Source organism: Platichthys flesus, chromosome 16 (genome assembly GCF_949316205.1).
Source record: "Platichthys flesus chromosome 16, fPlaFle2.1, whole genome shotgun sequence".
Taxonomy (NCBI): Eukaryota; Metazoa; Chordata; class Actinopteri; order Pleuronectiformes; family Pleuronectidae; genus Platichthys; species Platichthys flesus.
The window spans coordinates 8,579,213-8,605,271 of NC_084960.1; the positions used below are offsets into that span (position 1 = coordinate 8,579,213).

At 43.5% G+C, this 26,059-nt stretch overlaps 2 protein-coding genes and 1 non-coding gene across 4 annotated transcripts; all 3 read left to right on the forward strand.

Moving 5' to 3' along the window:
* The first annotated feature begins 12,180 nt into the window (after positions 1–12,180).
* LOC133971063 (uncharacterized) lies at positions 12,181–19,638 on the forward strand. 2 transcript variants are annotated; one of them, XM_062408255.1, is made up of 9 exons: positions 12,181–12,416; positions 13,328–13,386; positions 13,754–14,330; positions 14,426–14,479; positions 14,577–14,655; positions 14,915–15,059; positions 16,022–16,164; positions 16,289–16,480; positions 19,542–19,638. In XM_062408255.1, exons 1-8 carry the CDS (start codon positions 12,313–12,315, stop codon positions 16,436–16,438), a joined length of 1,311 nt encoding a protein of 436 aa, XP_062264239.1. In that variant the 5' UTR covers positions 12,181–12,312; the 3' UTR covers positions 16,439–16,480; positions 19,542–19,638. The 2 variants fall into 2 exon arrangements, with proteins under 2 accessions (XP_062264239.1, XP_062264238.1); XM_062408254.1 differs by lacking the exon at positions 19,542–19,638 and having other exon boundaries at positions 16,289–19,044.
* trnat-agu (transfer RNA threonine (anticodon AGU)) lies at positions 12,645–12,718 on the forward strand. Its single transcript has one exon. It is a non-coding gene; the product is annotated as a tRNA-Thr (tRNA).
* On the forward strand, positions 19,542–23,542 carry LOC133971064 (transmembrane protein 100). The gene is made up of 2 exons (XM_062408256.1): positions 19,542–19,734; positions 19,886–23,542. Exon 2 carries the CDS (start codon positions 19,960–19,962, stop codon positions 20,347–20,349), a length of 390 nt encoding a protein of 129 aa, XP_062264240.1. The 5' UTR covers positions 19,542–19,734; positions 19,886–19,959; the 3' UTR covers positions 20,350–23,542.
* Positions 23,543–26,059: the final 2,517 nt, after the last annotated feature.

The window sequence follows — 26,059 nt, forward strand, 5'->3', positions numbered from 1 at the left end:
GTCGATTCGTTTCTCAATCTGCGTCATTCAATAAGTTAAAAATAATAAGTCCTTTATTAGTCCAACAATGGTGAAAAGTCCAAAAGACATCAGCAAGCAATAAGTAACATGCAATTCTTAAGTGAAATGAATATATATATATATTTAGAGTGAGAGGATTGCACATGAACCGCTGATATTGCACAGACAGATAAATATGGCACAGTGAAGACTTAAAGGTCCAGTGTGTGAGATCTAGTTGAAAGGGATCTATTGGCAGAAATTGAATATAAAATAATCCTAGTTTGCCCAAATTCTAGTTGTCTTTACCCTAGAATGGGCCCTTTATGTTTAAAAACTTTATATTTACATCAGGAGCGGGTCCTCTCTACGGAGGCCACCATGTTTTTTACGGTAGTCCAGACTGGACAAAATAAACACCTTTTGAGTTTTTATGACAACTGAAGGCTACCACAGGTTCTCTGTCATGTTCAGAAGGGGAGGGGTTGAGCTGAGGTGAGGGGTATTCAGCTGCAACATGCAACTTCACCACTAGATATCACTAAATCCTACTCACTCAACCTTTAAAGTGTTAAAGTGCAGTCCATAATCATTGTGGTATTTTAACCAGGAGCAGAGCTGGTTGTGTGGTGTTACTGCTGCAGGAAGGAACGACCTGCGATACCGTTCCTTCAGACACTTCCTTTTATTATTATTTTTTCTACATGTGTCACAGTTCCTCTTCCTCATTATATAAAAGGTTTCATTTAGTCCTTTGTGTTCTAGTCTTAGTCGTGTTATAAGGACTTCCTCCCCTTGATTCCTTTCTATAAAGTTCTTGGTGATGACTGAGTTTTATGTTTTTTCTATATCTCCGTCCTTTCTTGTCCTCCTCCCGACTTTGCTACCATATCTCCATTCCTTTCTTCTGGTTTATTGCTTTCCTTCTCCTTTCCCAAGTGGAACTGATAATTATCTTTCCGTTTGCCAATTTACCAAAATATTCCCATTAACCCCCTTGTGAGCAGGCAGCCAACAAACGTCTCTACCAGCCTTGTTTTCAAGATTCAAGACTTTAAATGTTCATGTGCACAACAATTACATTCAGCAGTCGCTGGTAATGAAATGCTTGGATCACAGGCTCCCTTCAAGCCATGCTCAAAAATATAACATTAGCAAAAAAAATAATAATAACTTATAAAAATAAAATATAAAATAATATACACCTATATATATATAGATTTCCAAACTAAAATAAAGTATGTAACTACTGAGTAGACTGAATGACCGAGTGACAGATGCAGGGGTTGAGAAGTCTCATGGCCTGGAGGAAAAAACTGTCTCTGAACCTTGTGGTTTGGGCCCAGGCTCAAACCACCAGGCTCAGACAGATGGCAGCAGGCAGAACATTGTTGTGTGACTGGGGTGATAGGGGTCTTTCATCCCCATAGGGCTCTTTGACAAAAAGTGTTAACAAACTATGGAACAGCATAATATTATAATATATAAAGTTTTTAATATTATAATATTAAAAAGTGGACACATCAGTTTATAACATAATACACTACTTTGGCGCTTATTTTACAAAATGCATAGAAAATAAAACAACACTGACCAAATTTAAGTATGTCTTCTTGCCTCAATTTATGATTTTCAAATGTTAGTCCCTGGACCGGTCATTATTTAACCTAAAGTATGCATCAGCAATGTTAAAAATATCAAATTAATATTCCTATCCACAGTTTATATAGTCACGCTCAATTCAATATTTTCCTTAAAAGTCTGTTTGTGGACCTTTGAGATCATTTAGTAGCCTATTGCAAAGTCAATTGTCAATCTAATCTAAGATGAGCTCCTGAAATTAACAAAAACACTGCTGCTCCAATTACATACCCCTAATTTCTCCCTCATTCTTTCTTTTCTTTCCTCCTTTTCAGAGGACTACCCGAGCAAAACAATAGGCCATTTATTTGAAATAGATTAATTATTTTGCTCATTTAAAGACCATTTTGTATGTTAATGCAATGTTTACAAATGTACAGAATTATGATACTGTATCATGCAGGTCTTTAGAAACAGAGGCTCCACTGAGGAGCCAACTTGCTAGGGTCATTCTCACTATGTTTACCTACTACATTTGTCATTATATAATTTTCTTTTCTATAGTAGATCTTCACCAAAACTTGCTCCAACCGAGTCACGCCTGTAGTAGAAAAATTAACTAGGCAAGGTTGACAAACTATTTTGTATTTAGATAGTAAGCATTTGAAGCCTTGACAAGAGACTTTTATGACTTGAGCTGTTTTATGGTCGGGACTGTTAGTGTTGAAATACGTTGAGACCATTTGTTACTTAATTACCCATCAAAGGAAGGAGTGGATGTCTTCTTATCACCTAAGGAAACACATGTGAATCAGTTGCTAATGTTTAGATTCCTCTCCTTCCCCCACCCATGTATCCTTCCTGGATTGGTTCAGAAGGACAGCCCTAAATCCTCCTATATAAGATCTGTGTTTTTGACTGTTCTTCATCCTCACTCTGAGATCCTTGTGGTCTCCCTGTGTTGATCCTTTCTGCAGAAAGCCCCTTATTAAATACACGTAGATAACTTTGTTGTTTCCAGCCTCTTGTATCTCCAGATTTCCATCACAATTTGGTGTCAGAAGTGGGATTGCACGTCTGGACGGATCTGGACTCGGGTCAACGGTTGACCGATCATCTTGGAAAAAAAAAGTTTCCAACCTTAACCTCCCCATACGGGTGAGATGCAGGGACTAAAGACCCGAGTCCCGGATCGTCTCAGCGCTGCGATCTATCTGGTGAGAATCTGAGATTTCAAGTGTAATATATACCAAGCAAAGCATAGTGTTACGGAGAAGTTGGTCTAAGAGGAACGGGATCCTCCAGACAGGTGAAAGCCCTGTAAATTTTTAACCAAGGTTTAGAAGAAACCTGGAAGGTAGACTGACGAGGTACCTTAAGGAGTTGTTTCGACTGCAACCACAGAGAGGACATAATACTGAGTGTATTTGCATTGTGTCAGACAACTCAAACAAAAAGCGCGCTATGTAGAGAACTTCTTTAGTGCACTATGATTTATGTTGGGTAGGCAGGATATTTAAAAGTGTATTAGAAAAAAAAAAAAAAAAAAAAAAAAAAAAAAAAAAAGAGACGAATTGAGAAATTAATTGAACAAGTAATTATAAGGAAATTACTACTGATTATTATATAGGGGATACTAAAGTGTTTTGAGGATATTAATATTATTACGTTTCCTATATTGCTCCTTACGAAAGTGTTTTTGGAGATTGATTAAAGATTTAAGATAACTAAAACTTAACATAATTTTTTTTTTAATATGGGTAAAAGTAACAGTAAAGAAAAATTCGATGGAACTGATCTGAGTAGTCCTAATATGAATTTTATGCGAAGGAACTATGGTGACACAGCATTAAACCAGGTGAAAGTTTGGATGAATGAATGTGGGTTTCCAGAGGGGGGGAGTTTTAGCATGAGGCAGCTGAAACAGTTGAGACTAAAGTTAGAGGAGAAAGAAAGAGTGAAACATACATTTCAGGCAGAATGGAAGGGATATGGAATGTGGTTAGAAGAAGCACAACGTAGGGACAAAAAACAAACATTTGTAAAGACAGATAAACCCTCACAAGTGTCTCAGTGTTTCAAAATGCAGGATTCCGACCTCGACTCTGCCCCGCCAAGAAGACAACAACCTGCACAACTCCAAGCTGCACTGCAAGCGGATTTTCCACAGGCAGGAGCCCAAGCTCCACCACCTCTTCCACCTCTACCACCTTTGCCACCACCTCCTCAACCACCTCTTCCACCACTTCCTCCACCATACAACATTCCAGACCCGCAACCCCTTTCTCCACCTCACACCAGAGGAGGGGGACAATACGGACCGGGACAGGATCCGGCCCACAAGGTTTTGTGCCTCCCTATGGTTGAAGTGGCAGGACCAGATGGACATGCCATACTTGTGCACAGGCCGTGGACAACCAGTGATATCCAAGCAGCAATGAGTCATCTCCCTTCCCCATCAAATTCAGGGGGAGTGAAGTTTGCAGAGGAGCTTCTTGTCTTCTGCAGAGAATTCCGCCCCACAAGCTTTGAACTGAGACGATTGCTCATGGCTAAAATGGGTAATGGATGGGCAAAAATAGCAGCAGGATATCCACAACAAGACCTTAGAATGGTACATCCAGACTGGGATAATGCCGGAAATGCTGTATATATGAATGCCATTAATAATTTGGGTGGACGAATTGAAGCCGCATTCCCAGTGCGGATGGACATGACAAAGATTTCAGTGTGTAAGCAAGAAGAAGATGAGTCAGTTCACACCTTTTTGACTCGCTTAACTGAAGCTCACAACACTCACAGTGGGTTGACTCCACCTCCTGATGTAAACGCAGCAGAAATAACACCATGGGAAGCCCACCTGAGAAATAGTTTCATCAACGGCCTAAGACTTGATGTTGCCAACCTGTTAAAACGCACATGCATCCAGTGGGACTCTGGAAAACTCAGCTTGATAGAATCACATGCAGTGCATGCTGAGAAATTAATCAGAGATGGAGACAAGAGGAAGAAGGAGAAAAGAGAGACTGATCTGCATCACGCCACATTGACCATGTTCGCGGGTGCACCTCGCGGGTATTCAAGAGGCCGAGGGCGCGGACGGAGTAGAGGAGGATTTCAAGGAAGAAGGGGAGATCGCACGCGGAATTATGATCCGAACATTTGTTTTTTCTGTGGAGAGAAGGGACATTGGGCAAAAGATTGTCCGGGGAGACAGCAACCTTACAATGCTGATTGAACCGAGGCGGGGGCGGAGGAGAGGGAGGAACCAGCATCTTTGGACACAGAACGAGACCGTGAGGAACACATCACACATCAAGAGGGTGAATGCACCACACCAACACAAACACCTATCACAGAAGTAAAAGATTTTTTAGAAAAGAAAGACAAATTACTTATAGAAACATATGTTAAGTATCAATCAGATGCTTATGCTCATATGCCAACGCACACACTCACAGTGCTAGGGAAAGACATTACATTCCTTGTAGATTCAGGAGCAACACATTCAGTCATCAAGAGCAATATGTTTGAAACACCTCCTAAAATGAGTGGGCGATTTGTTAGATCTGTGGGGGCTTCAGGAAGCACCGTGGTTGAAAAATTCACGACTCCTTTAATATGTAGTGATAGCGGCACAGGAAAATTTAAGTGTTCATTTTTGCTATCCTCATGTTGTCCAATTAATTTGATGGGAAGAGATGTAATGTGTCTTATGGGCATTTCTTTAATTTCCACCCCATCAGGTGTCGTAGTGGTCCGAACGGCTGATCTGGATCAACCACAGATTTACACATGCATTAAGTATAATGCTGATTCACTGCTATATGCATATGAATGGAAGCTCTGCTCATCTGTTGTCACCTCAATCAACACTGATCTAGTGTATAAGGCACATTCAGTCACACTAGGAACAGACACCACTTATATGCATCCAGAAGACTTACACTGCATTGCACACATACACGAAGGGAAAGATTCAGGATTTGAGAAAAGATGGTTTAGAGAAAGTTGTGTGAGAGAGAAGTTAACACTAAGTTGCATGTTCTGGAATGAACATAGATGTGCTGTTTCTGTAATTTTATCTAAACCAGAATATAAGTCACCCTCTCAGTTCCTTCACAGATATTCAGAGGTTGCTTCCCTTTATGACGTTCCTGATTCCCATCCACATGTCTCACTGTCAAAACACAAAAATGATGAATGGCAAGACTTGGGACCGTGGATAAAAAAATGTGTCCATGCTGACGTCTGGGAAAAGACATCAGATCCTTTGGTTCAGTATAATTCTGCTTTGAAAGTGTATAGAAAACGATTTACGTCCGTTGTTCACACATTCAGAACTGTTCAACTGGTACCAGACACATACACAGACACTCAGAATGCACATGCATATTTATATGACACAGACAACATTTCAGAAACGCACCCGGCTCTAAAAGAGGTCCCTAAGACACTTTGGGCTCAAGGCAATCATGATGTGGGTTTAATTCGAAACATGAAACCTGTAGTCATCAAACCAAAATCCGACTACAGACCACATCAATCACAATATCCACTCAGACAGGAAGCCATCGATGGTATTACGCCAGTTTTCAACTCTCTATTGAAGGCAGGTGTAATTGTTCCTTGCAAGGATTCACCGGTGAGAACTCCGATTTTTCCGGTCAAGAAAGTTCGCGATGAATCACAACCTGATGATTGGCGATTTGTTCAAGATTTGAAAGCTGTCAATGCCGCAGTACAGCAGCGCGCTCCGTCGGTTCCAAATCCTTATACAATCCTTTCCCAAGTTCCGCCGGCTAGTAAATGGTTCTCTGTTGTTGATCTGGCAAATGCATTTTTTAGCGTTCAAATTGATAAAGACAGTCAATACTGGTTTGCATTTGAGTTCAACAGAGAAAGTTATACATTCACACGCCTGTGTCAGGGCTACTGTGAATCACCTACCATTTACAACCAGGCACTAAAAGACAGCTTGAGCTCATTAGAGATAACACCAGGAAGTGCACTTTTGCAATACGTTGACGATTTAATGATTTGTGCACCAACTAAAGAACAATGTGAAAAAGATACTGTAGCTCTCTTAAAACATTTAGATGCACAAGGCCACAAAGCAAGCCTGAAAAAATTGCAGTTTGTAAAAGAACAAGTTTCATTTTTAGGGCATGTGATCACAGCAGAGGGCAAATCCCTCTCCCCTAAGAGAGCATTAGCAATTCAAAATATTCCAAAACCTGTCACAAAGAAACAAGTGATGTCATTCCTGGGAATGTGTTCTTATTGTAGATCATTTATTCCTAATTATGCTGTCCTCGAGGCGCCCCTTAGCGCAATCGCACACGGGCAAGGCTTACAAGCATATAGCAAAGTGACATGGACTGATGACGCGGAGAAAGCTTTCACTGACTTGAAACTAACCTTACAAACGACTCCGACTTTAGGGCTACCCAACCCTGACCGACCTTTCACACAGGCTGTTGACGAAAAGGGGGGCTACATGACTTCAGTTCTCCTCCAGGAACATGGGGGCAAACAGAGACCTGTTGCATTTTTCTCAGCAAAACTTGATCCAGTTGCTGCAGGGCTGCCTACTTGTCTCAGAGCTGTAGCAGCGGCAGAGAAGGCTGTAATGGCATCCAGGGATTTAGTGGGGTACTCCCCACTCACCCTGTTGGTACCACATGCTGTGTCTATGATTTTGTTGGAACAAAAGACATCTCATTTGTCTGCTGCACGCTGGCTCCGTTATCATGCTATTCTGTTGGAAATGCCTAACATCACTGTGAAAAGATGTAATGTTCTTAACCCAGCTACTCTTCTTCCAACAGAAGGAGATGGTGAACAACATAATTGTGTAGTAACAATAACCGAAGTTTGTTCCCCCAGACCAGATTTACAGGAAACACCACTGCAGAATCCAGACCTTGAACTGTTTGTGGATGGATCAGCGTCTCGCAATTCAGACACAGGAGCAAATCAAGTTGGTTTCTCTGTGGTAACAGCACATGATACATTGATTGCACGACCTCTCCCTGCTTCCCTGTCTGCACAGGCAGCAGAGCTCACTGCTCTCATTGAAGCATGCAAATTGGCTAAGGGGAAAAGGGTTAACATCTACACTGACAGTAGATATGCATTTGGTGTAGTACATGATTTTGGCACGATTTGGAAACACAGAGAATTCCTTACATCATCAGGCAAACCAATTGCGCATCATGCTCTAGTGTCTCAGATGCTTGATGCTGTCCTCCTCCCCAAACAGGTTGCTGTATGTAAATGTGATGCTCACACTTCCAACAATGACCCAGTATCACAAGGAAATGCCAGGGCAGATGCAGCAGCGAAAGCAGCTGCTCGCCAGCCACTATCTGCTTCACACATCCTCTTACAGGTCGACCCCACCACCCCCACGGCTGACCTGCAAGACCTTCAACTTAGAGCAACAGCAGATGAGCGAGGACTTTGGAAGAGAAGTGGTTGCACACACACACATGGGGTGTGGGTGGGCCCTGAGGGGAAACCTTGTCTGCCAAAATATCTGTTTCCTCATTATGCAAAGTTAACGCATGGGAAGGATCATGTTTCAAAAGGATCAATGATGGCTGCTATTTCACAACATTGGTTCACTAAGGGGTTTTCTAGCTACGCTCAGAAGTTTTGTCAAGCATGCATGATTTGTGCTACTAACAACATTGGTAGAGGAATGCAGGCCCCACAAGCTGCACATCCTCCACCTGACAAACCATTTGATCATCTACAGATGGATTTTATTGAACTAACACCGAGTGAAGGGAAAAAATATTGCTTGGTTATAGTTGATATGTTTTCTAAATGGGTTGAAGTTTTCCCCACATCGAAACAAGACACAGGTGCCGTAGTTAAAGCGTTGATCACTGAACTTATTCCTAGATGGGGAATCCCGAGTAAAATCAGCAGTGACAACGGAACTCCTTTTGTTAGTGCTGCACTGAAACAAATGAGTAAGTATTTGGGCTTTGATCTGAGAAAACATTGTGCCTACCACCCAGCTAGTGCTGGAGCGGTGGAAAGAGAAAATGGCACGCTAAAAAACAAATTGGCAAAATGCTGTGAGGAAACTGGATTATCGTGGCCTAAGGCTCTCCCACTCGTTCTCATGCAAATGAGAATGAGGGTCAGACCAAAATATGGATTGAGCCCATTTGAGATTCTGTTCGGACGCCCAGCGAACACGGGCATTGGACCTGTTAAAAGACCAATGCCCTCAACATCTCTCTGTGAAGATGAAATGCTATGTTATTGTACAAATCTCTCTTCTGCTTTATCTGCCATCCACAAACAGGTAAAAGACGCACTCCCTACCCCGGCAACTGGACCACTTCATGACCTGAAGCCAGGCGACTGGGTTGTAGTAAAAGACCTAAGGCGGAAAAGTTGGCGACACAGACGCTGGACAGGACCGTACCAGATCCTTTTAACGACCCACACAGCGGTGAAGGTTGCTGAGAGGACAACATGGATTCATGCCAGTCACTGCAAGAGAGTCCCAGAACCAGAACATCCACCTGCTGCACCCACAATGAATGATTAAAGCAAAAGATCAGTGAAGAGGGGGCAGTGCTGACCAGTACAGCTGTTTATAATAAGTTGCTTCGGAGAATCATATGATACACACAACGCCGAGAAGACGACAAATGGAACGCTGACCTCTTCAGTCAGCTGGGTCTGAGTGGCAGTAGTGGAACTGTTCTCTTAATAATGATGACAGCGATCTCCTGCTGACTGACTCTAGATACGAATTTCGTTTTTGGAACATTCAAACCAATCTCCCAGGACAGTTCGCTTTGTGGGTCTCAAGCATCCTGTGTGATATGATGATTTGTTTTCCTTTGAAGCTACAGGAAGTGGTTGCTTGTTTGAACATGCCACACTTCTATTCGCACGTATGTCTCCCCCACATGGCACCTTTATACTCACAGTTTGGTTACTTTAGCCTCCATGAACCTTATAGGGAAGGCCAACTGTGTCCCTATTGTTTGTTCTGCCAGATGATTAGAATTAGATCTACAGTGACGACAAGATAAGGTGTGTTTCCCCTCCCTGAGTGGTTTCCTCCCCAGAACCCTTTGATAGTGATGAAGAATGTAATGTTGTTGTGTTGTCTGTCTAAATCTGCTTTTATCACTCCTTCCTCCCATTTAAAGAAGCATATTGCTGTGACAATGGCAGTTTGCCTAACACTACAGTGATGATGATGATGCATTTTGAAATCCTGGTGAATTGATGTATTTGATGTTTTACTGTAGATGTGCATTCTCATATGTTGTCATAAAATGACAAAAAGGAGGGAATTGTAGTAGAAAAATTAACTAGGCAAGGTTGACAAACTATTTTGTATTTAGATAGTAAGCATTTGAAGCCTTGACAAGAGACTTTTATGACTTGAGCTGTTTTATGGTCGGGACTGTTAGTGTTGAAATACGTTGAGACCATTTGTTACTTAATTACCCATCAAAGGAAGGAGTGGATGTCTTCTTATCACCTAAGGAAACACATGTGAATCAGTTGCTAATGTTTAGATTCCTCTCCTTCCCCCACCCATGTATCCTTCCTGGATTGGTTCAGAAGGACAGCCCTAAATCCTCCTATATAAGATCTGTGTTTTTGACTGTTCTTCATCCTCACTCTGAGATCCTTGTGGTCTCCCTGTGTTGATCCTTTCTGCAGAAAGCCCCTTATTAAATACACGTAGATAACTTTGTTGTTTCCAGCCTCTTGTATCTCCAGATTTCCATCACACGCCTTTCTTTCCAGCATTGAATCATGGCATGCTGCTCTGGCCCTCTCTGGACAAACAACACATGCTTCCTTCTTTACAAACATGTTGTGCATGTACACCACAGATCATGGTTTCATAATGAGTTTAGCAGGTGTCCTCTGTACAAATGATTCATGCAGGCTGTTCCTGATTTATTTAGAAGGTGGTTGTTTGTGTTGCTTAGCTGATTGGTCCATTAGTGTTTGACTGAATGCAGTGTTTGTAGGCATATCTGTGAGTATGTTGTTTGAGTAAATGCATAAGAGATACATAAAGAGTGTGTGTGTGTGTGTGTGTGTGTGTGTTTGTGTGTGTGTGTGTGTGTGTGCATCAGACAATCACAGCCTGCATTGTCAGATGCTTGGTTGCCCCCACCCACTGTGCCACTGAACCACAGGAGGCTGGTGTATGTGTAGGGGGGTGGGAGATGAGCTAACAGGATGATTCACTTCCCTCCAGTGGGGCTGCCAAGCTGTCGCCGTTACATTATATTGCTTTGGTAAGAGCCTTGTGTGCCAGTGATGCAATTCAATGAGAGGAGGGAGGACTAGGGGATTCAATACTCTCGCTCTGGGTTGAACAAATTGAAGCGATAGCCTCTCAGATGCTAGTTAGTCCATTTAGAGATAAGAGCCTCGAAAAACAATCTTTGACAACTTAAAAAAAATTAAATAGCGAGAGATCTTTTTGGGACATAACAATAGTTGTCTTATATCTATATGTTAAAATGTGCTACACAAAGCAGTTAAACAACAACAAATTAGCCCAAAACTAGACATATTCTTTCCTTTTCTTAATCGTCACTCACAGGCAGTTGCACCAAACTGTAAACAGGCTTCTTGACTTGGCAACATGTTTACTCAACTTAATGGACGATGTGAAATGATCCACAAAGCTCTTACTCAACACTTGTGGTTTATAGATAGACTAGGGCACATTCATGGGGGCACTACATGGAGAGATTCCCAAACAGAGGGCCAAAAGAGTAAGTGTTCTCATAGTGGTGATTGTGCCATTACAATTTGAAACATGATAATCTTAACATTATTATTCTTATCATAGTTGTTATTAGGGCCAGAGCACTGACAGGCATGACAGACAGTGAGGCCCTATTGAAATTGTAAGGATCATTGAAATTGTTTTTTAATTTTAGTAGTGGTAGTAGTAGTATCAATATTATTATTACAAGTGGTTGGTGTTGTGGTAGTAATACTATCAATATTAGTGTTGTTATTTATATAAGTAGTAGTAATGGTTGTAGTTTCAATATTATTGTTGTTATTAATATTAATATTTGATTATTATTAGTTGTAGTAGTAGTAGTGGTGGTGGTAGTAGTAGTATCAATAGTATTGTTGTAAAAATCTACTTCTTTATCATTGTTGTTATTATTACTTTAAGTAGTATCAACATTATTATTGTTATTATTATTATTTTGATTAGTATAAGTAGTGGTAGTAGTAGTACCAATACATATTGTTGTACAAATCTACTTCTTTATCATAGTATGTTCTTGTAGTCACAGACGTGGTTGGGGCAGCTGTAAAAAAAGAAAGGACTAAAACACGAGGCAGCTGTGACAACTCTCGCGAGAACTCGGTCATCAGTAAATAAATCTAAAAAGTTTATTGTTTGTGCGCGTGCAGGTTGTTTTAAACCATCGCGACATTAATTTGAAAGTTAGAGGAGCGTCACAGCGATAATTACTATGTAAAACATTAATGTTGTTTTGCTCTATTTTAACCCCGAGGAAGAAACGTGACTTCCGCATCCGTTACTTTTGACTTCGCGGGTCGTTTCTATGGAAATCCACCGACGGACCACGTGTTTCCCCCACTTCCGCTCGACCCCGTGGCTTCTTTAAGTTGTACAATCGTTGAATCGGAGTTTAAATCGAAACTTTTAACAGTCTGTCGATCGTGTCCGTCATCATGTCAGTGCTGTCTGTGGTTGAACAGGCGATCAAGTCCTGCAAAGCGGAACAAACCAGGATCCATGACAGTATTCAACTCTACAGGGGATTATTACACAGCTTGTGAGTACTACACTACACTGTACTAATACTTTACATTTGAGTCATCCACCACACTGTTTGATATGAGCTTCCACTTCTGATTTACGCGGACAAAAGGTAATATCATGTTTTCTTCCTTTATATAGTCTTCTTGCAAAGAATAATTTAATCCAATATAAGTCAACGCAGTGCTATGGGCCCTAATGAGTTTAGATATATAATATGATCTGTCAAGCCACCGGGATAACTGGTGCTGTGGCTTAGTTGGTTAAAGCGCCTGTCTAGTAAACAGGAGATCCTGGGTTCAAATCCCAGCAGCGCCTTTTGGTGCGTGACACTGTGCAAATTAAAATGAATGTTGTCATCAATTTTTTTGTGAATCTCAAGAGCTACAATCCTTCCTTCTATATGTATATCTATATATATATAGATATATATATATCAGACGTACCAGGGGCTGAAAGAACAGCTAGAACAGATGTGGCAGGTGTATTGTAATGTGATCCCTGTGATAGTAGCGTACAGGGGCTCAAGTTACTTCTTACTTCTTAATCCTTACAGCATGTAACAGCCTGTAACAGCATGTAACAGCCTGTAACCCCTGGGGTTAAACTGGGAGAGTGGATCAGGCAGATCCATGATAATACATCTGAAGCCACTGTCAAGAGAAGTGCAGTCCCAGGCTCCGATACCGCGCAGGGCTCTCAGACTCCCACGGCCCGAGCTTGAGAAAGACAAACCACCCCATGTCCCCTGGGTGGCGTGCCAAAACAATAATTCTTATTTACTTTTAATAAGGATGTCAGTACTTGCCTATTAACACATGTGTTGTGCATATTATGTTGCTGCTTCTACTACCGATGCCTACGTTTGCTTAATGTGGGCCTCTTGGTTATTTTGAGTCTGTCGTCACATGGATTCTTTTTCCACAGAGCACCACATCACACGTCAAGCTTTGAGGAGTCAGAACATTCCGATGCTGCAGCTACAGGTAAACAACAACATCGAAAACAACAACAGAACAAAAATGGAACACAAGTCTCAAAGTCTTTCTCCAAGAAAAGTGCAACACATGTGACACTATTTAAAATAAAATGGTATTTTGGGTTAATGTGGCCTCGTAGAAAAGATGACAGCACTCGGTCACGCTTCTCTCTCGAGTGCCTCCCACGTCCCTATTTAATTGTGCTTACCGTGAATCATCTACATTCACTGTGTGCCCCTAGGTGACTGAATGTTAACTACTCAATGACGATGCTTTTGATTTCATCAGAAATTATGCATCTCAAGAGACTCACTGGATAAATAAAGGTTAAATAAGTAAACATAACCGGGTGTTTCTTTGGTGCCGTCCTCAGACACAGATACCTCACCAGGGGAGAAGGAAGAGATAGAACTGCTTGAGCGAGCTCTAGAGAAAGCTCTTCGAATCCGCACCAGCTCAGGAGCCTCTGTAAAGGACCCAGACGGACACAAGCCAGCTCGGCCTCTAAAAGATGTAGCGGGGTCATCTGCGTTGTTTAAAGGAGGTCGCACAACCGTCAGACCGACCTCTAAATTGGCCAGTCTCGACAGAAAAGAACACAAAAAACCTGGATCATCAGTATCCTCCACACAAGGCTCCAGGCCCTCAGCGTGCATCGATCCTGGAAAGACAACAATCAAGCCAAACCACAGGAGCACAATCCAGAAGCATCCTGTCTCGTCAGCTGAGGTTCTGCATCACCGGGCAGCGAGGAAATTGCAGCAGGCTGCTTCAGCCTCGGGCGGTCGCATCGCAACCTCGCACTCTAAAAACAGGACTATTAAAAGCAGCGTGCTGAGTGGTGGTGACCCGGGCAAAGCGGCAGCTATCTCCGCACCTCCTTCAAATAACACACTGCCTTTTCCACACACACACGAGGCCGCGGCTCATGGTTTGCCTCGACGCGACGGGTATGTTTTCACACAGGGGGACTTCAATACTGGTGCTTTGTCGGTCACAGACGGAACAGATGCCCGGCTGTAATCCCTCTGTTTGCATTTGGCAGAAAAACGTCAGAGCAGAACACAAAATGGAAATCTTTAAGGAACAAGCAAAACAGGTTGGCTTTTACTCGATCTGTGGATTTGATGAGAATACCACTCTTTGCTCCACAGTTTTAGTTTGGCCCTAAGTTTTCTTCTCCGTGTTATCTTGAGGTTGTGGGACAAAGTTGTTGCCCTACAGAGGAATCCTGCGCCTGGGAGGAGTCACTTCATGGAGAGAATGAGAGATACGGTATCCTTCCTTTTTCTAGTACAGCCCATCACAAAGGGGCCGAGACATGTTTTCCATGCGGCGTAATGTGGAGCACTCAGTTCCACACCTGCTGATCACCACTACACAACTATCAGAAATGAGTTGGTTTCTGAGCAATTTTGAATAAAGCACATTCTCTTATCAGCCAGAAAAGTATGGACACAAATGAAGTATAAATGAATTTTCATTCAGAATATCAAGTGTCTCATCCATGCCCATGTTCCTTCGATCCCTCTAGTTCCCCGAGGATTCGCCGTGTGGCAGCACCGATCAGACCGGGGCCCCGGCTGACAAGCTGACTCATCGAGGGCTCCACCTCACACATCACTGCCGGACGAATGAGCTCCTGGCCAAACCAACCCCAGAAGCCACCGTAGTAAACGGTACATGGCCTGAACTGAATCACACAAGCATGGAGATAAAATAAGGAATGATATTGATTCGATTTATGACACACGTCTGTGGGTGAGAGGATGATAATTTGGGAAGAAACCGCACAGGAGTTGGCAGGAAGTGAATTTATGAAAGCTAATTAAACTGATTTAGGAGGATTGAGCTTTTCTCTCTGCTGCTGGTGCTCAGTGCCCTGGACTGACCATTTGAAATATTCCTGTAGGTGTTGCAACAACACTTACCACAAACACAGAGCAGGTCAACTCAACAACCCCGTCTTCTGCTACAATATTGTTTATTTTATTAATTATTATTGCTTTATGTACTTCTATGCAGGTTCTAGGAAAAACAAGTTCCAACCGATTACATGTCAACGTAACTTTTGTTAGGCGAGGACGTTCATGAGCCAAATCAAGAACATTATTAGAATGATTTGTTCCAAATAACACACTAAAATAACAAAGAGGAAACTGCAGGAGAAATCACGAACCTGCGTTTGACTCAGATTACCCAGCAGTGTTTTGAATGATTACTCCCTCTCTCTACAGATATAGTATAGTTTCCACTACCTCCACCGACACAGTTGTCACAGATTTTTTCCATTGGCACCACTCAAATGACTGTATCACCTTCAGGAAAGGAGTTTTGTTTACGTTCACCAGTTATTTATTGTGATGGGTGTAGCGTGCTAATGAGCTAATGCAGCCTCCCCACATCCCCGGCATATGGAAAATGAAAACAGAGCTGCAGTGAAACCTCAGTGCCAGATCAGTACTTTCCTTAGGCCTCGACAGATTCCCCCTCCCCGCGACTGTGGGCTTTTAGAGCTGTCTATCCTGACGTGGCTAGGCGAGGGCCTGGCTATTTAAAGCTGAGGCTGCAAAGCAGGAACACGTTTTAGGGTACAGTTGCTCACGCGCACACCCTAAAAATAACTGTATTTTCTCGTCAGAGTTGGAAACACGGGATCGATGGAGGCCGGAGGGAGGTTGTCTCCCCCTGACAATAACCTACACCACGGAGGCAGAGCTGCGAGAGGTGGAGAAGCTGAGGATGCGGGTGGCACTGCTGCAGCAGGAGCTGAGCCTTGAGCAGGTCAGAGTTGTGTTATCAAACCACCTTTATAAACTGCAAGTACATCGGAACTTGACTGTGCTCATCTTGGAGTCAATGAAGCCTAAGACATAATGCGCTGACAGACTTGTCTTCTCTGTTTCAGGCTCTGTCAGACACTCTGTCCCCTCAGCTCGTATCTATAGCACCAGGGCCTGGATGTCCCAGCGCCAGTGTGCTGAGAGACATGTACTCCCTGCTGGGTGAAGGAGGGGAGCGTTTCCCTGCTACAGTCCTGGACTGTGACCCTGACTGACCACAGAACATACTGTAATACACTGAGTTACCAGTTCATGAGGTACTCTGTCCATTCACATTTATGTCCACAAGAGACGTAAAATATTATACAAACCTCTTAGTATAATACAGGCCAGTGCAGTACAAGTTGGGTCATGCCACTCTGAGGCTGTCAATAAAACTAGAACATAGCACATGTATAGATCACATCTTGTTTTTCATATCGTATCATATTTATACTTCACTAAAATAGGATTAATTTCAGAACCGGTATTTAGTTTGCTTTAGAATATGGGAATTAAATAATGTGTGTCATTATTGTCAAGAAATGTAATTTGTCGTGACTATTTATTCAGTGTCTCATTCTAACTAATAACTTGAATGTCTGAAGACTCTAATAGTTTATAATATTTCCTTGTCTGACTGTGAAGTAGTGAGCGTACAATTATGTCACTGTCCTATTAAAATCATGTACATATCTCCAGAAGTTGAGTTGAGCTAAAAAGAAAACCCCTGGTCTCAGTATTATGTATTCAACTGGTTTGTTTAGCCAGAGATAAGATAATGTTTTCAGCTCGTAAACATTGAGCCCTTTCATTTATCTGAAATATTCCAAATCTTCAACTTTTTTTTTAAACTTTAGGTTAAGTAAAAATACATAATCTCCTCTGGACACAGACAGCCATTGCCAGCAGGGGGCAGTCAACTGACAGAGGAGGTCACACAGGCAGGTGACTGATATCAACCACTTCGATAGAAATTAATTAATGAATTCTCAGTTGATCCAAGGCAGACCTGCACCTCACCATATGATATATTTGATTTCCATGCTGGGCTCTTTCAATCTGGCATACGTGACTGATAAGATGGTACATATGGGGCCTGCACTACATCCCTGTGATGTGTGAAAATTGGAAGTCATGTGATGTGCGGGTGGATGTGAGATGCTGCAGGGCTGGGAGAGGTTGAAACGACTCGTGCCCACAGATGACGTGTGGATGGCACGGATTTGTGCCAGACTGGGCAACAGGTGGCGCTGGGTTCACACAGCAGGACGTGGGTGTTGGAGCCCTGCTGCACCAGCCTTCATGTGCACACACACAAAACCAGGGACACGCACACCGAAAGCTGTTGGACTCACAAAGACAATGTGCTCCGGGGCCTGGCTCTCTGCATGCTGCAAGCTGGAAATGACCTGTTTCCCTGAGGGGAGGAATAAAAAACAGATTATAAAAAAAAGAAGGCTATTCCAGCCTGACATTGTCTGTGCCTCAAACAGCAGGAGGACAATAATTCAAACAACGGCTCCAGGCTTAACTGTGTCTTTGCAAGGCCTCCAGTATATCAATGCTGTTTCACCATTGGTGGGTTGCAGCCAATTGGTCTCTGCAGGACTGTATGTCCCTGCAGTCTTGGATCAGTGTGTGTGTGAGCAGAGTAAACGAGGCAGGGATGCATCCTAGAGATCACGTCAACACTACACACAGGTTCCAGAGGGAGTTGCGCCTACGCAACTCAGCCTTCCTGTGACCTGCATGCATCAGCCTCTGCCTGGCTCTGGCTGTCACCAACAGAGCCTTTCCCCTCCCATCCCCGTGGCCTGGCCCTGCCCAGGTTACCCATGTCTCACGCCTCTGTCCCATTATTCCCACGCCTTTGTTTTGTCATCGAGGCAGTTTGGCAGAAATTCTACTTTCCGTGGGAGACTCTTCGATTTCGCTTCCCTGACAGTGCTGCTGTATGTCTAACACACTCTCACACAGGGATCATCCACAATGGAAACACTCTGCTTTCTCATACACAGACCTTCCTGCTTTCATTTACCACAACACTGGACTCCAAGTCCAAGTATAAAACCACAGAAACTGAACAGTGCCTCCAAGAATCCACTTCTCTCACGTCTAGTGTGCTCTAACATGTCTTTTCTCTTGGTTCAAACCTTCACAAACACATTCCTCGTTTTTCCCTCTTCTGCTCATCTACAGCTCTGTTACTGACTGAGCTACAGCAGAGATCCTAGAGTCAGTGTGGTCATCAGTTAGACTGCGGTTTGGCTTTATTATTTCACCCCACCACCACTCAGCCGCTCTAAGCCAGCTTCCTCTGTCAAGTTGTCTTTTCTGAGAAGGCAAAGTCTTCACTAAAGAGCACTTGTCCTGTTCCGACGGAGGCATGTTAGGCATTTAAATGAGAACACTAGTTAGGTCTTGAAATGGTAATGTGGGCCTTGTGGCCATTATAGAGGACCAGTCCTTTCACTTTATCATTAGGGAAGTAACCTGTTGCCAAAAATGAAGTCATGTCAGTGTTTTATAAATTCTAACAATCTTTTAAAACCCAAAACTACTCCGCCTCACATCATCATAATTTTCCATATACGAATAAGCTTTGAGAAAAGGAAGTGTTGCCATAGTAAATCTGCTAATGCCTGCAGATAAAAACTGACATTCAGCTGTGTGCACACCTTTATATTTCCCCGGCGTGTCTTTTCAGATGTAGAGGAGTAAGATTAGTGAGTTCAGGGAGAGCGAGCTTTCATGATTGATTTTCTTCGATCCCACCGGGGGATTAACTTGGTCGCCTTCCATTCAGAAAGGACTGGCCCCAGCAGTGTGGGTGGGAAAATGTGTGGGGGCCACTTGTGTATTTTTACACAAGTGTCTTCTGTCACAGGGGGGGGGGGGGGGGGGGGGATGCTCATTACTGTATTTGCGGTTTTATTACAGAGGTAGCACATATGCATTATTCTCCTTTACAAACCAGTGGCTTCAGTGCGTGTGTGTAAAAAGTGTGTGGGTGGTTCAAGGATTTCTGTTGCTGTTGACTTGATGTGGTGCAACAGTTCCTGTCTAGTTTCCATATGACACTATGTGAAGTTGCAGTGCAGGGTGAGATGCCTCCTCCTCTCATTAAATGTTCAGGAAATTTTATCCCCTCATTTCCAAGCGGCATCGGGTTTCTGTGTTCCCCAGGGGAGGCTCTTATACGGGAGGAAAACAAAAAAAAATAGCAATTGAGAAGGCAGTGATGGGGAGATGAAGACAAGAGGGAGCATTTTACTCCCCTCCCCCTTCCTGTGCTTCATCAACCCCTTTGATCCACCTCTATTCTCTGTGCTTCAGTGTCGGACGTCACACAGAAGAAGACCAATCGCAGCGTTTGGACTTCCCCATTTTTCCTTCCCGAGCTCCACCCCCTCCGGTCCTTTATATATCCCCCATCACTACATTCAGCAGAGTGTACAATGTGCTGCCAGAGAGCCAGCAGGCAGCGTACAGAGGAACAGCCAGAGAGGGAGGGAGAGAAGGGGAAAGTGTGAGTGGATTTCCGCGCTGACTTAGACGCCTTCATCTGACACACTCCAGCCATTCCCGCTCCAGTCATTTCTCCGGTTTCACGTAGACCTCCTTCTCCTCCATTCTGTCTCTGTCTCTCTGCCTTTCTCTGTCTCTATCTATTTCTCCAGGCCAGACTGCAAACGTGATCCGAGAGGCCAACGCTGCAGCCGGGTCTCGGGATCCACCAGCCCACACCATCGAGATGGGCTGCACAACGGGCCACCTGGCATGCCAACCTCAGCCCCAGACTGGCTCCGGGCAGGACAGTCAGGCCCTGGAGGGCGGGGGGGCCAAAGTCCCGGACGTGCTGTCCTCTCTGGAGCGTCTGTCCCAGGCCACTGGAGGCATGGAGAAGTCCTGGTACCGCTGCATCTTTCCCTTTGGAATCATCTCCCTGGTGATCGGTGTGGCAGGAACGGGGGTGACTTACACCTACAATGACCTGCCTCAGACTAAAGTGGTGTCGGTGGTGCTACTTGTCATGGGTATTCTGTTGTTGCTGATGGCCACTGCCTGTTGGACTGCCCATAACAAAAAGAGGAGGAAAAAGAAAGAAGGAGGGTCATTCACCTCTGAGCAGTGTCCCCTGTGAAGCACATGGGGAAAGCGGTTATAGGAGCTCGAAAGCAGAGACATACCCAAGGCTGGGAGCTCATGGGTTGGCTTGAGAAGCAGCCACTTCACCTCCACCCTGTCACAAATCCCCTCTATTCCTTTTTACAGAGTTTGGCTCAGCTCATACTGGAGAGAAGTTGGACTGAGAAATCCTACAACGTGGAAGGACAGATAGACAGGGCGCTGAGGATCTGTTTAGTCTGTACGGTTTGGACCATTCTGGCTCGGCAACGAGGGATCACCAATGCCTCACACGCTCTTTTATCATCAGACAGCAGGTGTCCAGTGTCAAAACAACCTCAGAGGAGACACACACAAATATGCAGTGCACACTGCGTGCATATTTACACGCACAGATACATGGCCCTTGCGATCCTTACTCACATATGCGGTAGCAGTCACAGTGGTAGCTCGCGCCGACACCCAACACGCTATGCAGAGCTGCTGCCGGAGTCAGTGCTGGCGTCACTAGGCACGTCAGTCGCAACATTCCTCCGGCGAGGACAGGTGACTCTCCAAGAGGCCAGAAGTGGGCCAAAGACGGCAACTTGATACCCAGCCGAAAGAGCAGCGCACCCGCGTCAGGGGCCAGCGTCATTCACTCGTCCTGTGACACCGCAGCAATGTGTTGGGGGCTTTTTTTACGCAATGGGAGAGTGGAACTTGAGTCCAGCAGGATCTTGCTGGCATCTGCGTGGACGATGAGCTGGAGAGGCCGGAGGATCTACTTGGGAAGTGGAGTCTGTGCTCAAGTAAAGATTCTGTTGAAACTGAAAGACAGTTGGACCCCAAGCCTCACTGCGAAGGAAACAAATACATTTGCACAATAATGGCCACGTCCATGCCAAGCAAGAGAAACTTTTATTAAAGCAACAGACTCTGAAAGGCCTTTTGTAGCTTCAGCTCCACGTGTGTGTGTGGCACTGAGTGACTGTTTGCCCTCCTGCCAGGCTTGTGTCTGCGTGGGGCACCCCAACTCCACATAGGGCAGACAAGGATTATTGAAGGACACTGCCTGAGGGGACATGCCACTGTAGGGACACTTTGACTGATCCTGCTCCCATATGGCCCCTCCCGCTTAGTGCCTTGAGCAAGCACTCATGGAAAAAGGCTCTGTCGCATTTCCCTTTTTCCATCTGAACTCCTGAGAATTTCCCCCCCTGTCTCTCTGTACCCCAACAGCACTCTCTCCATCCATCTCCTTTGCTCCATCCCCGATTTCTTTTTTAATCTATCTCCTGTCTCCATCACGATATAGCCCAGGAGAAAATGTCTATAGCCTTTTGACACAGAAATGATGACACACACACACACACACACACACACACACTTGTAAGCCTCACTGTCATTCTTTATTTATTTTTTTTCTCTCTGCGCCAAAGAAAATTGATCATAATTGATTGAGTCAGCTGCAAATCCCTTTGTTAGTCTAAAAATATGGTACAAGCCTTTTCTCCTTTGAATACGGATTCCCGTTTGTGCGCTCACAGACTCTGGGGGTTTCCCTTTCCTACGCTTTTTCTCTCAGAGACAGGCGGTGAATGTAGCCGGGCTCGGCTCCCCATCTGTGAATAGGTGCTCTCTGTTGACGTGCGGTCTCACAGGATGAGACACACAATGGCATTTTATCCCTGTCGTAAACCTGCTGGTTTCTGTCAGTGAATGTAATGTGTGATTTAAACGCAAATCACGGAAGGAGACGGTGCGATGTACAGAGTGTATTGAGTCTGAGAGGAGTCAGTGCCGGTAGTCTCCATGTGAACGACTGTACTCACACTCTTGAGATTAATGATCGATCCGCTGTTTCATTGATTCTGACCACCCGACTGGTGGCGCTTGTTGTGTAAAGTGTGTCTATGCATTCAGTGTTAGCAGTTAACACACAATGCCAAAGACTGTCATGAAGGCCAGCTTGGCAATTATAAGGCTGCAATTGCCTGCCTGCTTCAATAGGCATGCAGTGGAGCAGTCCACTCTCACACCTTTTTTTAGAGTGCACTTATGACCTGCTGTATACTTATCATCAGCCATTCTCTGTAGAGTCAATGGGGAGAAGGAAGAAATAATGAGGTGGTTATGTAGAGGCAGACCCGGGAGCTTGTTCTTTTTACTTATATCTGGGAGTAGGGATTCATCCCTGTCGTTAACTTGGGGTCAACCATCCTGAACAGAGCAGTTTCGTGTGAAAATGCTGGATGTTCACACATTAGGCCTTAGGGAGCCTTTTTCTATCGGATCAAAAAAGACATAACATAGATTGGCCTGTATTCGCAAGCACTATTGTTCAAGGTAGACGACAAAGGAAATGCTTATAAAGAGTATATGAAACAGTTTGGTTTTTCAAGCTCGGTGTGGTGAGATCCTCTGAACAGTGAGACAGACAGAAGCCCCATACATTCAATTAGATTATCACAATGACTGCGTCACTGGGTCACTTCTCTATCTCCCCGCCTCCCTGTCTGTTTCCACTCTCACTCCAGACCGAGGGATCACCACGCTCCACAATGTTTAAGTTCAATTATTAACAAGATCAATAACGTGCAGTGTTTAAGGAGGTCGACAGAAGAGCTGTGGATGTGACTGCTCCTCTGTCTTTAGGTAGTGTTGCCTCTGTTAGAGCTGATTAGCCCAGTGCTTGGTGTTTTCTTTTTTCTTTTCTCAGAGATGTATTGTAGCCCAGTGATCCAACGGCCGAGAGAACAAACGAGACCAGGAAGACACACACACACACTTTTGCTTGGGCTCGTGTATCAATGCAATTGTCACATGTATAAGTACACATGTAGTACACTGTGGTTGCATTATTGTACCTGCTATTTTTGTGTGCCAATGTTTCATCACAAAAAATGTATGGCACGTGACCAGATCTTTTTTTCTGTCTGTTTAGAGATGTGACGTGATTTCCCTTCTGCCTTCTGAAAAATATAAAAGGGAAAATCTACCTCTGTGCTGCGGGGGAAACACAGTATGTCCCTCACCCAGTAGACAGCCATGTTGTCTTGCCTTTATGCTGTTTGTCACTCTAGTGGGTGACACACGAAACACGTCCGTTTGTGCGCCCTCTAATATTTGGTGCTGTATATATGACTATTTTATATTTGTACCGTAATATTTCTACTCACATGTACATTTTAACTGTTGTATTAAATAAATGTTACGTGAACACCTCAGTCTGTGATGCTCTAGTTTGTATCGACTGTACTTTGGGAGTGATGCTCTATCTCGACAGACCTGGAAAGACCTCCATGCAGCTAAATATACAGGAGAAAGATGAATGGCATGTTGTTTTTTATTAGGATTTGTCACTGTTCTACCATTAACACTGAACATTGACTTGGTAGACTAGATCACCTGAGCTTCCCCTGTGCTTGAAATTTCGATGCTGTATATAGACACATTGCCATGTGTTGCCCTGCCAGCTTGGATGACTTGGTCAGAGACATGTGGGATGCTTTGGTTGTTATGATAAACAGACTGGTCGCTACCAAGCAGAATGAATGTCACCCCCTACTGGCAAAAATGATCAAGATATTCTGCATCAGGCAGAAACTGGGTGAACTGGGTTGTTTTTCCAGTTGCACCAGTTTATTTTCTGTCTAGAAACACTTTTCATCAGTGACGGGTTACTGTGCTTGGAAACCACTTTGGGTGTGGGGGGAAGAGTGCTCGGGTCTGGATGAAGGGTGGGGAGGCCAGCGGGGTAAAGTGCAGATGGTGTGGAAGTGGGCAGTTGGATTGCTGGGGTCAGCAGAGATTTACAGGAAACCAGATGGGAGCCACTCATCCGCCCCTCAATCTCCAGGACTTGGCTTCGGTCACAAGCATTCAGCGCTACTTGCCTTTTCTTTTCTTTTTTCATTATTACTCTACAAAACTGGCATCAGTTTAAAAGGCAGATTAACATGATGTCATTCGGTCCGGATTCAAACCATCTGCAGTGGTGTTGAAATAAAGGATTACTTATTTATTTTTTCACTCAAACTCCTGATTGATAGCATCTGTGCAGAAGACAGCTCAGCCTACGTGTGTGATTAGCCACTGACCTCTGTTGGCTCCAAATGAAACCTTTACTGTAAGATGGAGTCACCGCTATGCTTAAACAACTGTTACACATGTCTGGATAGACGGCCCGATTAAATTACAAACGAAATGAAATTTAGAGCAGTCACAACGTTGCTGTCTTAATAAAAACTACTGAGATGAGAAGCTGTGGTATTAAATCACGAGTAACACACTTAACACAAATCATTTCTGGATGACATAATGAGGCAAACATTGTCTTTATTCCCCCGTTGATTCATCCCAATCACTTCCCGTCTCCTCTTGATTTTCCGTCTGGTGTCACACTGTTTCTTTTTCAAAGCATTTCAGTCATCACATAAACTGATGTTCACATGTCTTGCCACCTAAAAAATCTCAAACCTATCTTTATTGATGTAAATAAAGTGTCTGGGCTGAGCTCGCTAGTCTTTTGCCACAACGCCTTTGTCCTTATTGGGATCTCAGTGTAAACCCTTAAATACGTATAAGGTCTAACACCTCACTGTTTATCCACTAACGCGGCCTGCCATGGTTGTATCAACAGAGGGACTCCCGCCTGCGTAGTTTTGTGATGTATGTTGCTCTAGCCTAGACTTCAAAAAGGATCAAGCTGGAGTTGTATACTCATTTCCTATGTCATCAATGGCTCCTTTCAAAAAGCGATTAAGTGTGCAGTGAAATAATAAGAACATTCTGGGAGAGGAAGGAAGCGATGCAATGTATGATATATGATATGATATGAAATGACAAGTTACGATATAATATGATGATAAGATAAGATATGATACAATATGATACAATATGATACAATATGATATGATAAGATATGATACAATACGATATGATATGATATGATATGATATGATATGATATGATATGATATACACAGCTGATGAAGTGTGTCAGTGTGTGAGTGTGTAACTCAGCCAATGAAGTGTGTCAGAGCAGCTTCACCATCCAGTATTGACCGTGTTTTGTATTTCCTTGTTCCTGGGTGTCGCATCTTTAACCGGGTCACATTTATTGTAGTTGTTGAAATATGTCATGTGACAGTTTTAAATAAAAAGACACATTAAATGAAAAATAAAGGTTCTTAAAGGTAAAAAATGCTATCTTGGCGTTACGACCCAGCTCTTTAATATTTAGTTTGATAATAAAAACAAAATTACAAGATGATCATATTTGTATGAAATATGATTGTATTGATTGTACAATTATACAATCTTAATCTACAACGCAATACAGTTCAACTCCCAGCAGGGGTACCTGTCATTTTCTCTACGTAATAAAGACAAACATGTCATCAAATATTTTTCAAACAGAACATTTTAATACTCAAGAAGAATGTAAACATACATTGTTATCAAAATAGGGTTTCATATTTCCCAATTTTCACCAGTAACTGGGGGTGGAGAGTGATAGTAAAGGGAGGGATCCCATTGAGGAGAACTATAGATTGGGTCCCCGACTGGAATCGTTCTCTCGAACTGTAAGCCTCCAGCTAAAAAATAAAAAGCACATTCACATTAAATGACAACTCTCATTACACGTACATGTGAGAAATATACGTCCATATTGTGAGGATCAGTAGCACATTGTAGTACAGACAGAAAACCTGAAAGGAAAAAAAGGTTATTTGAATAATG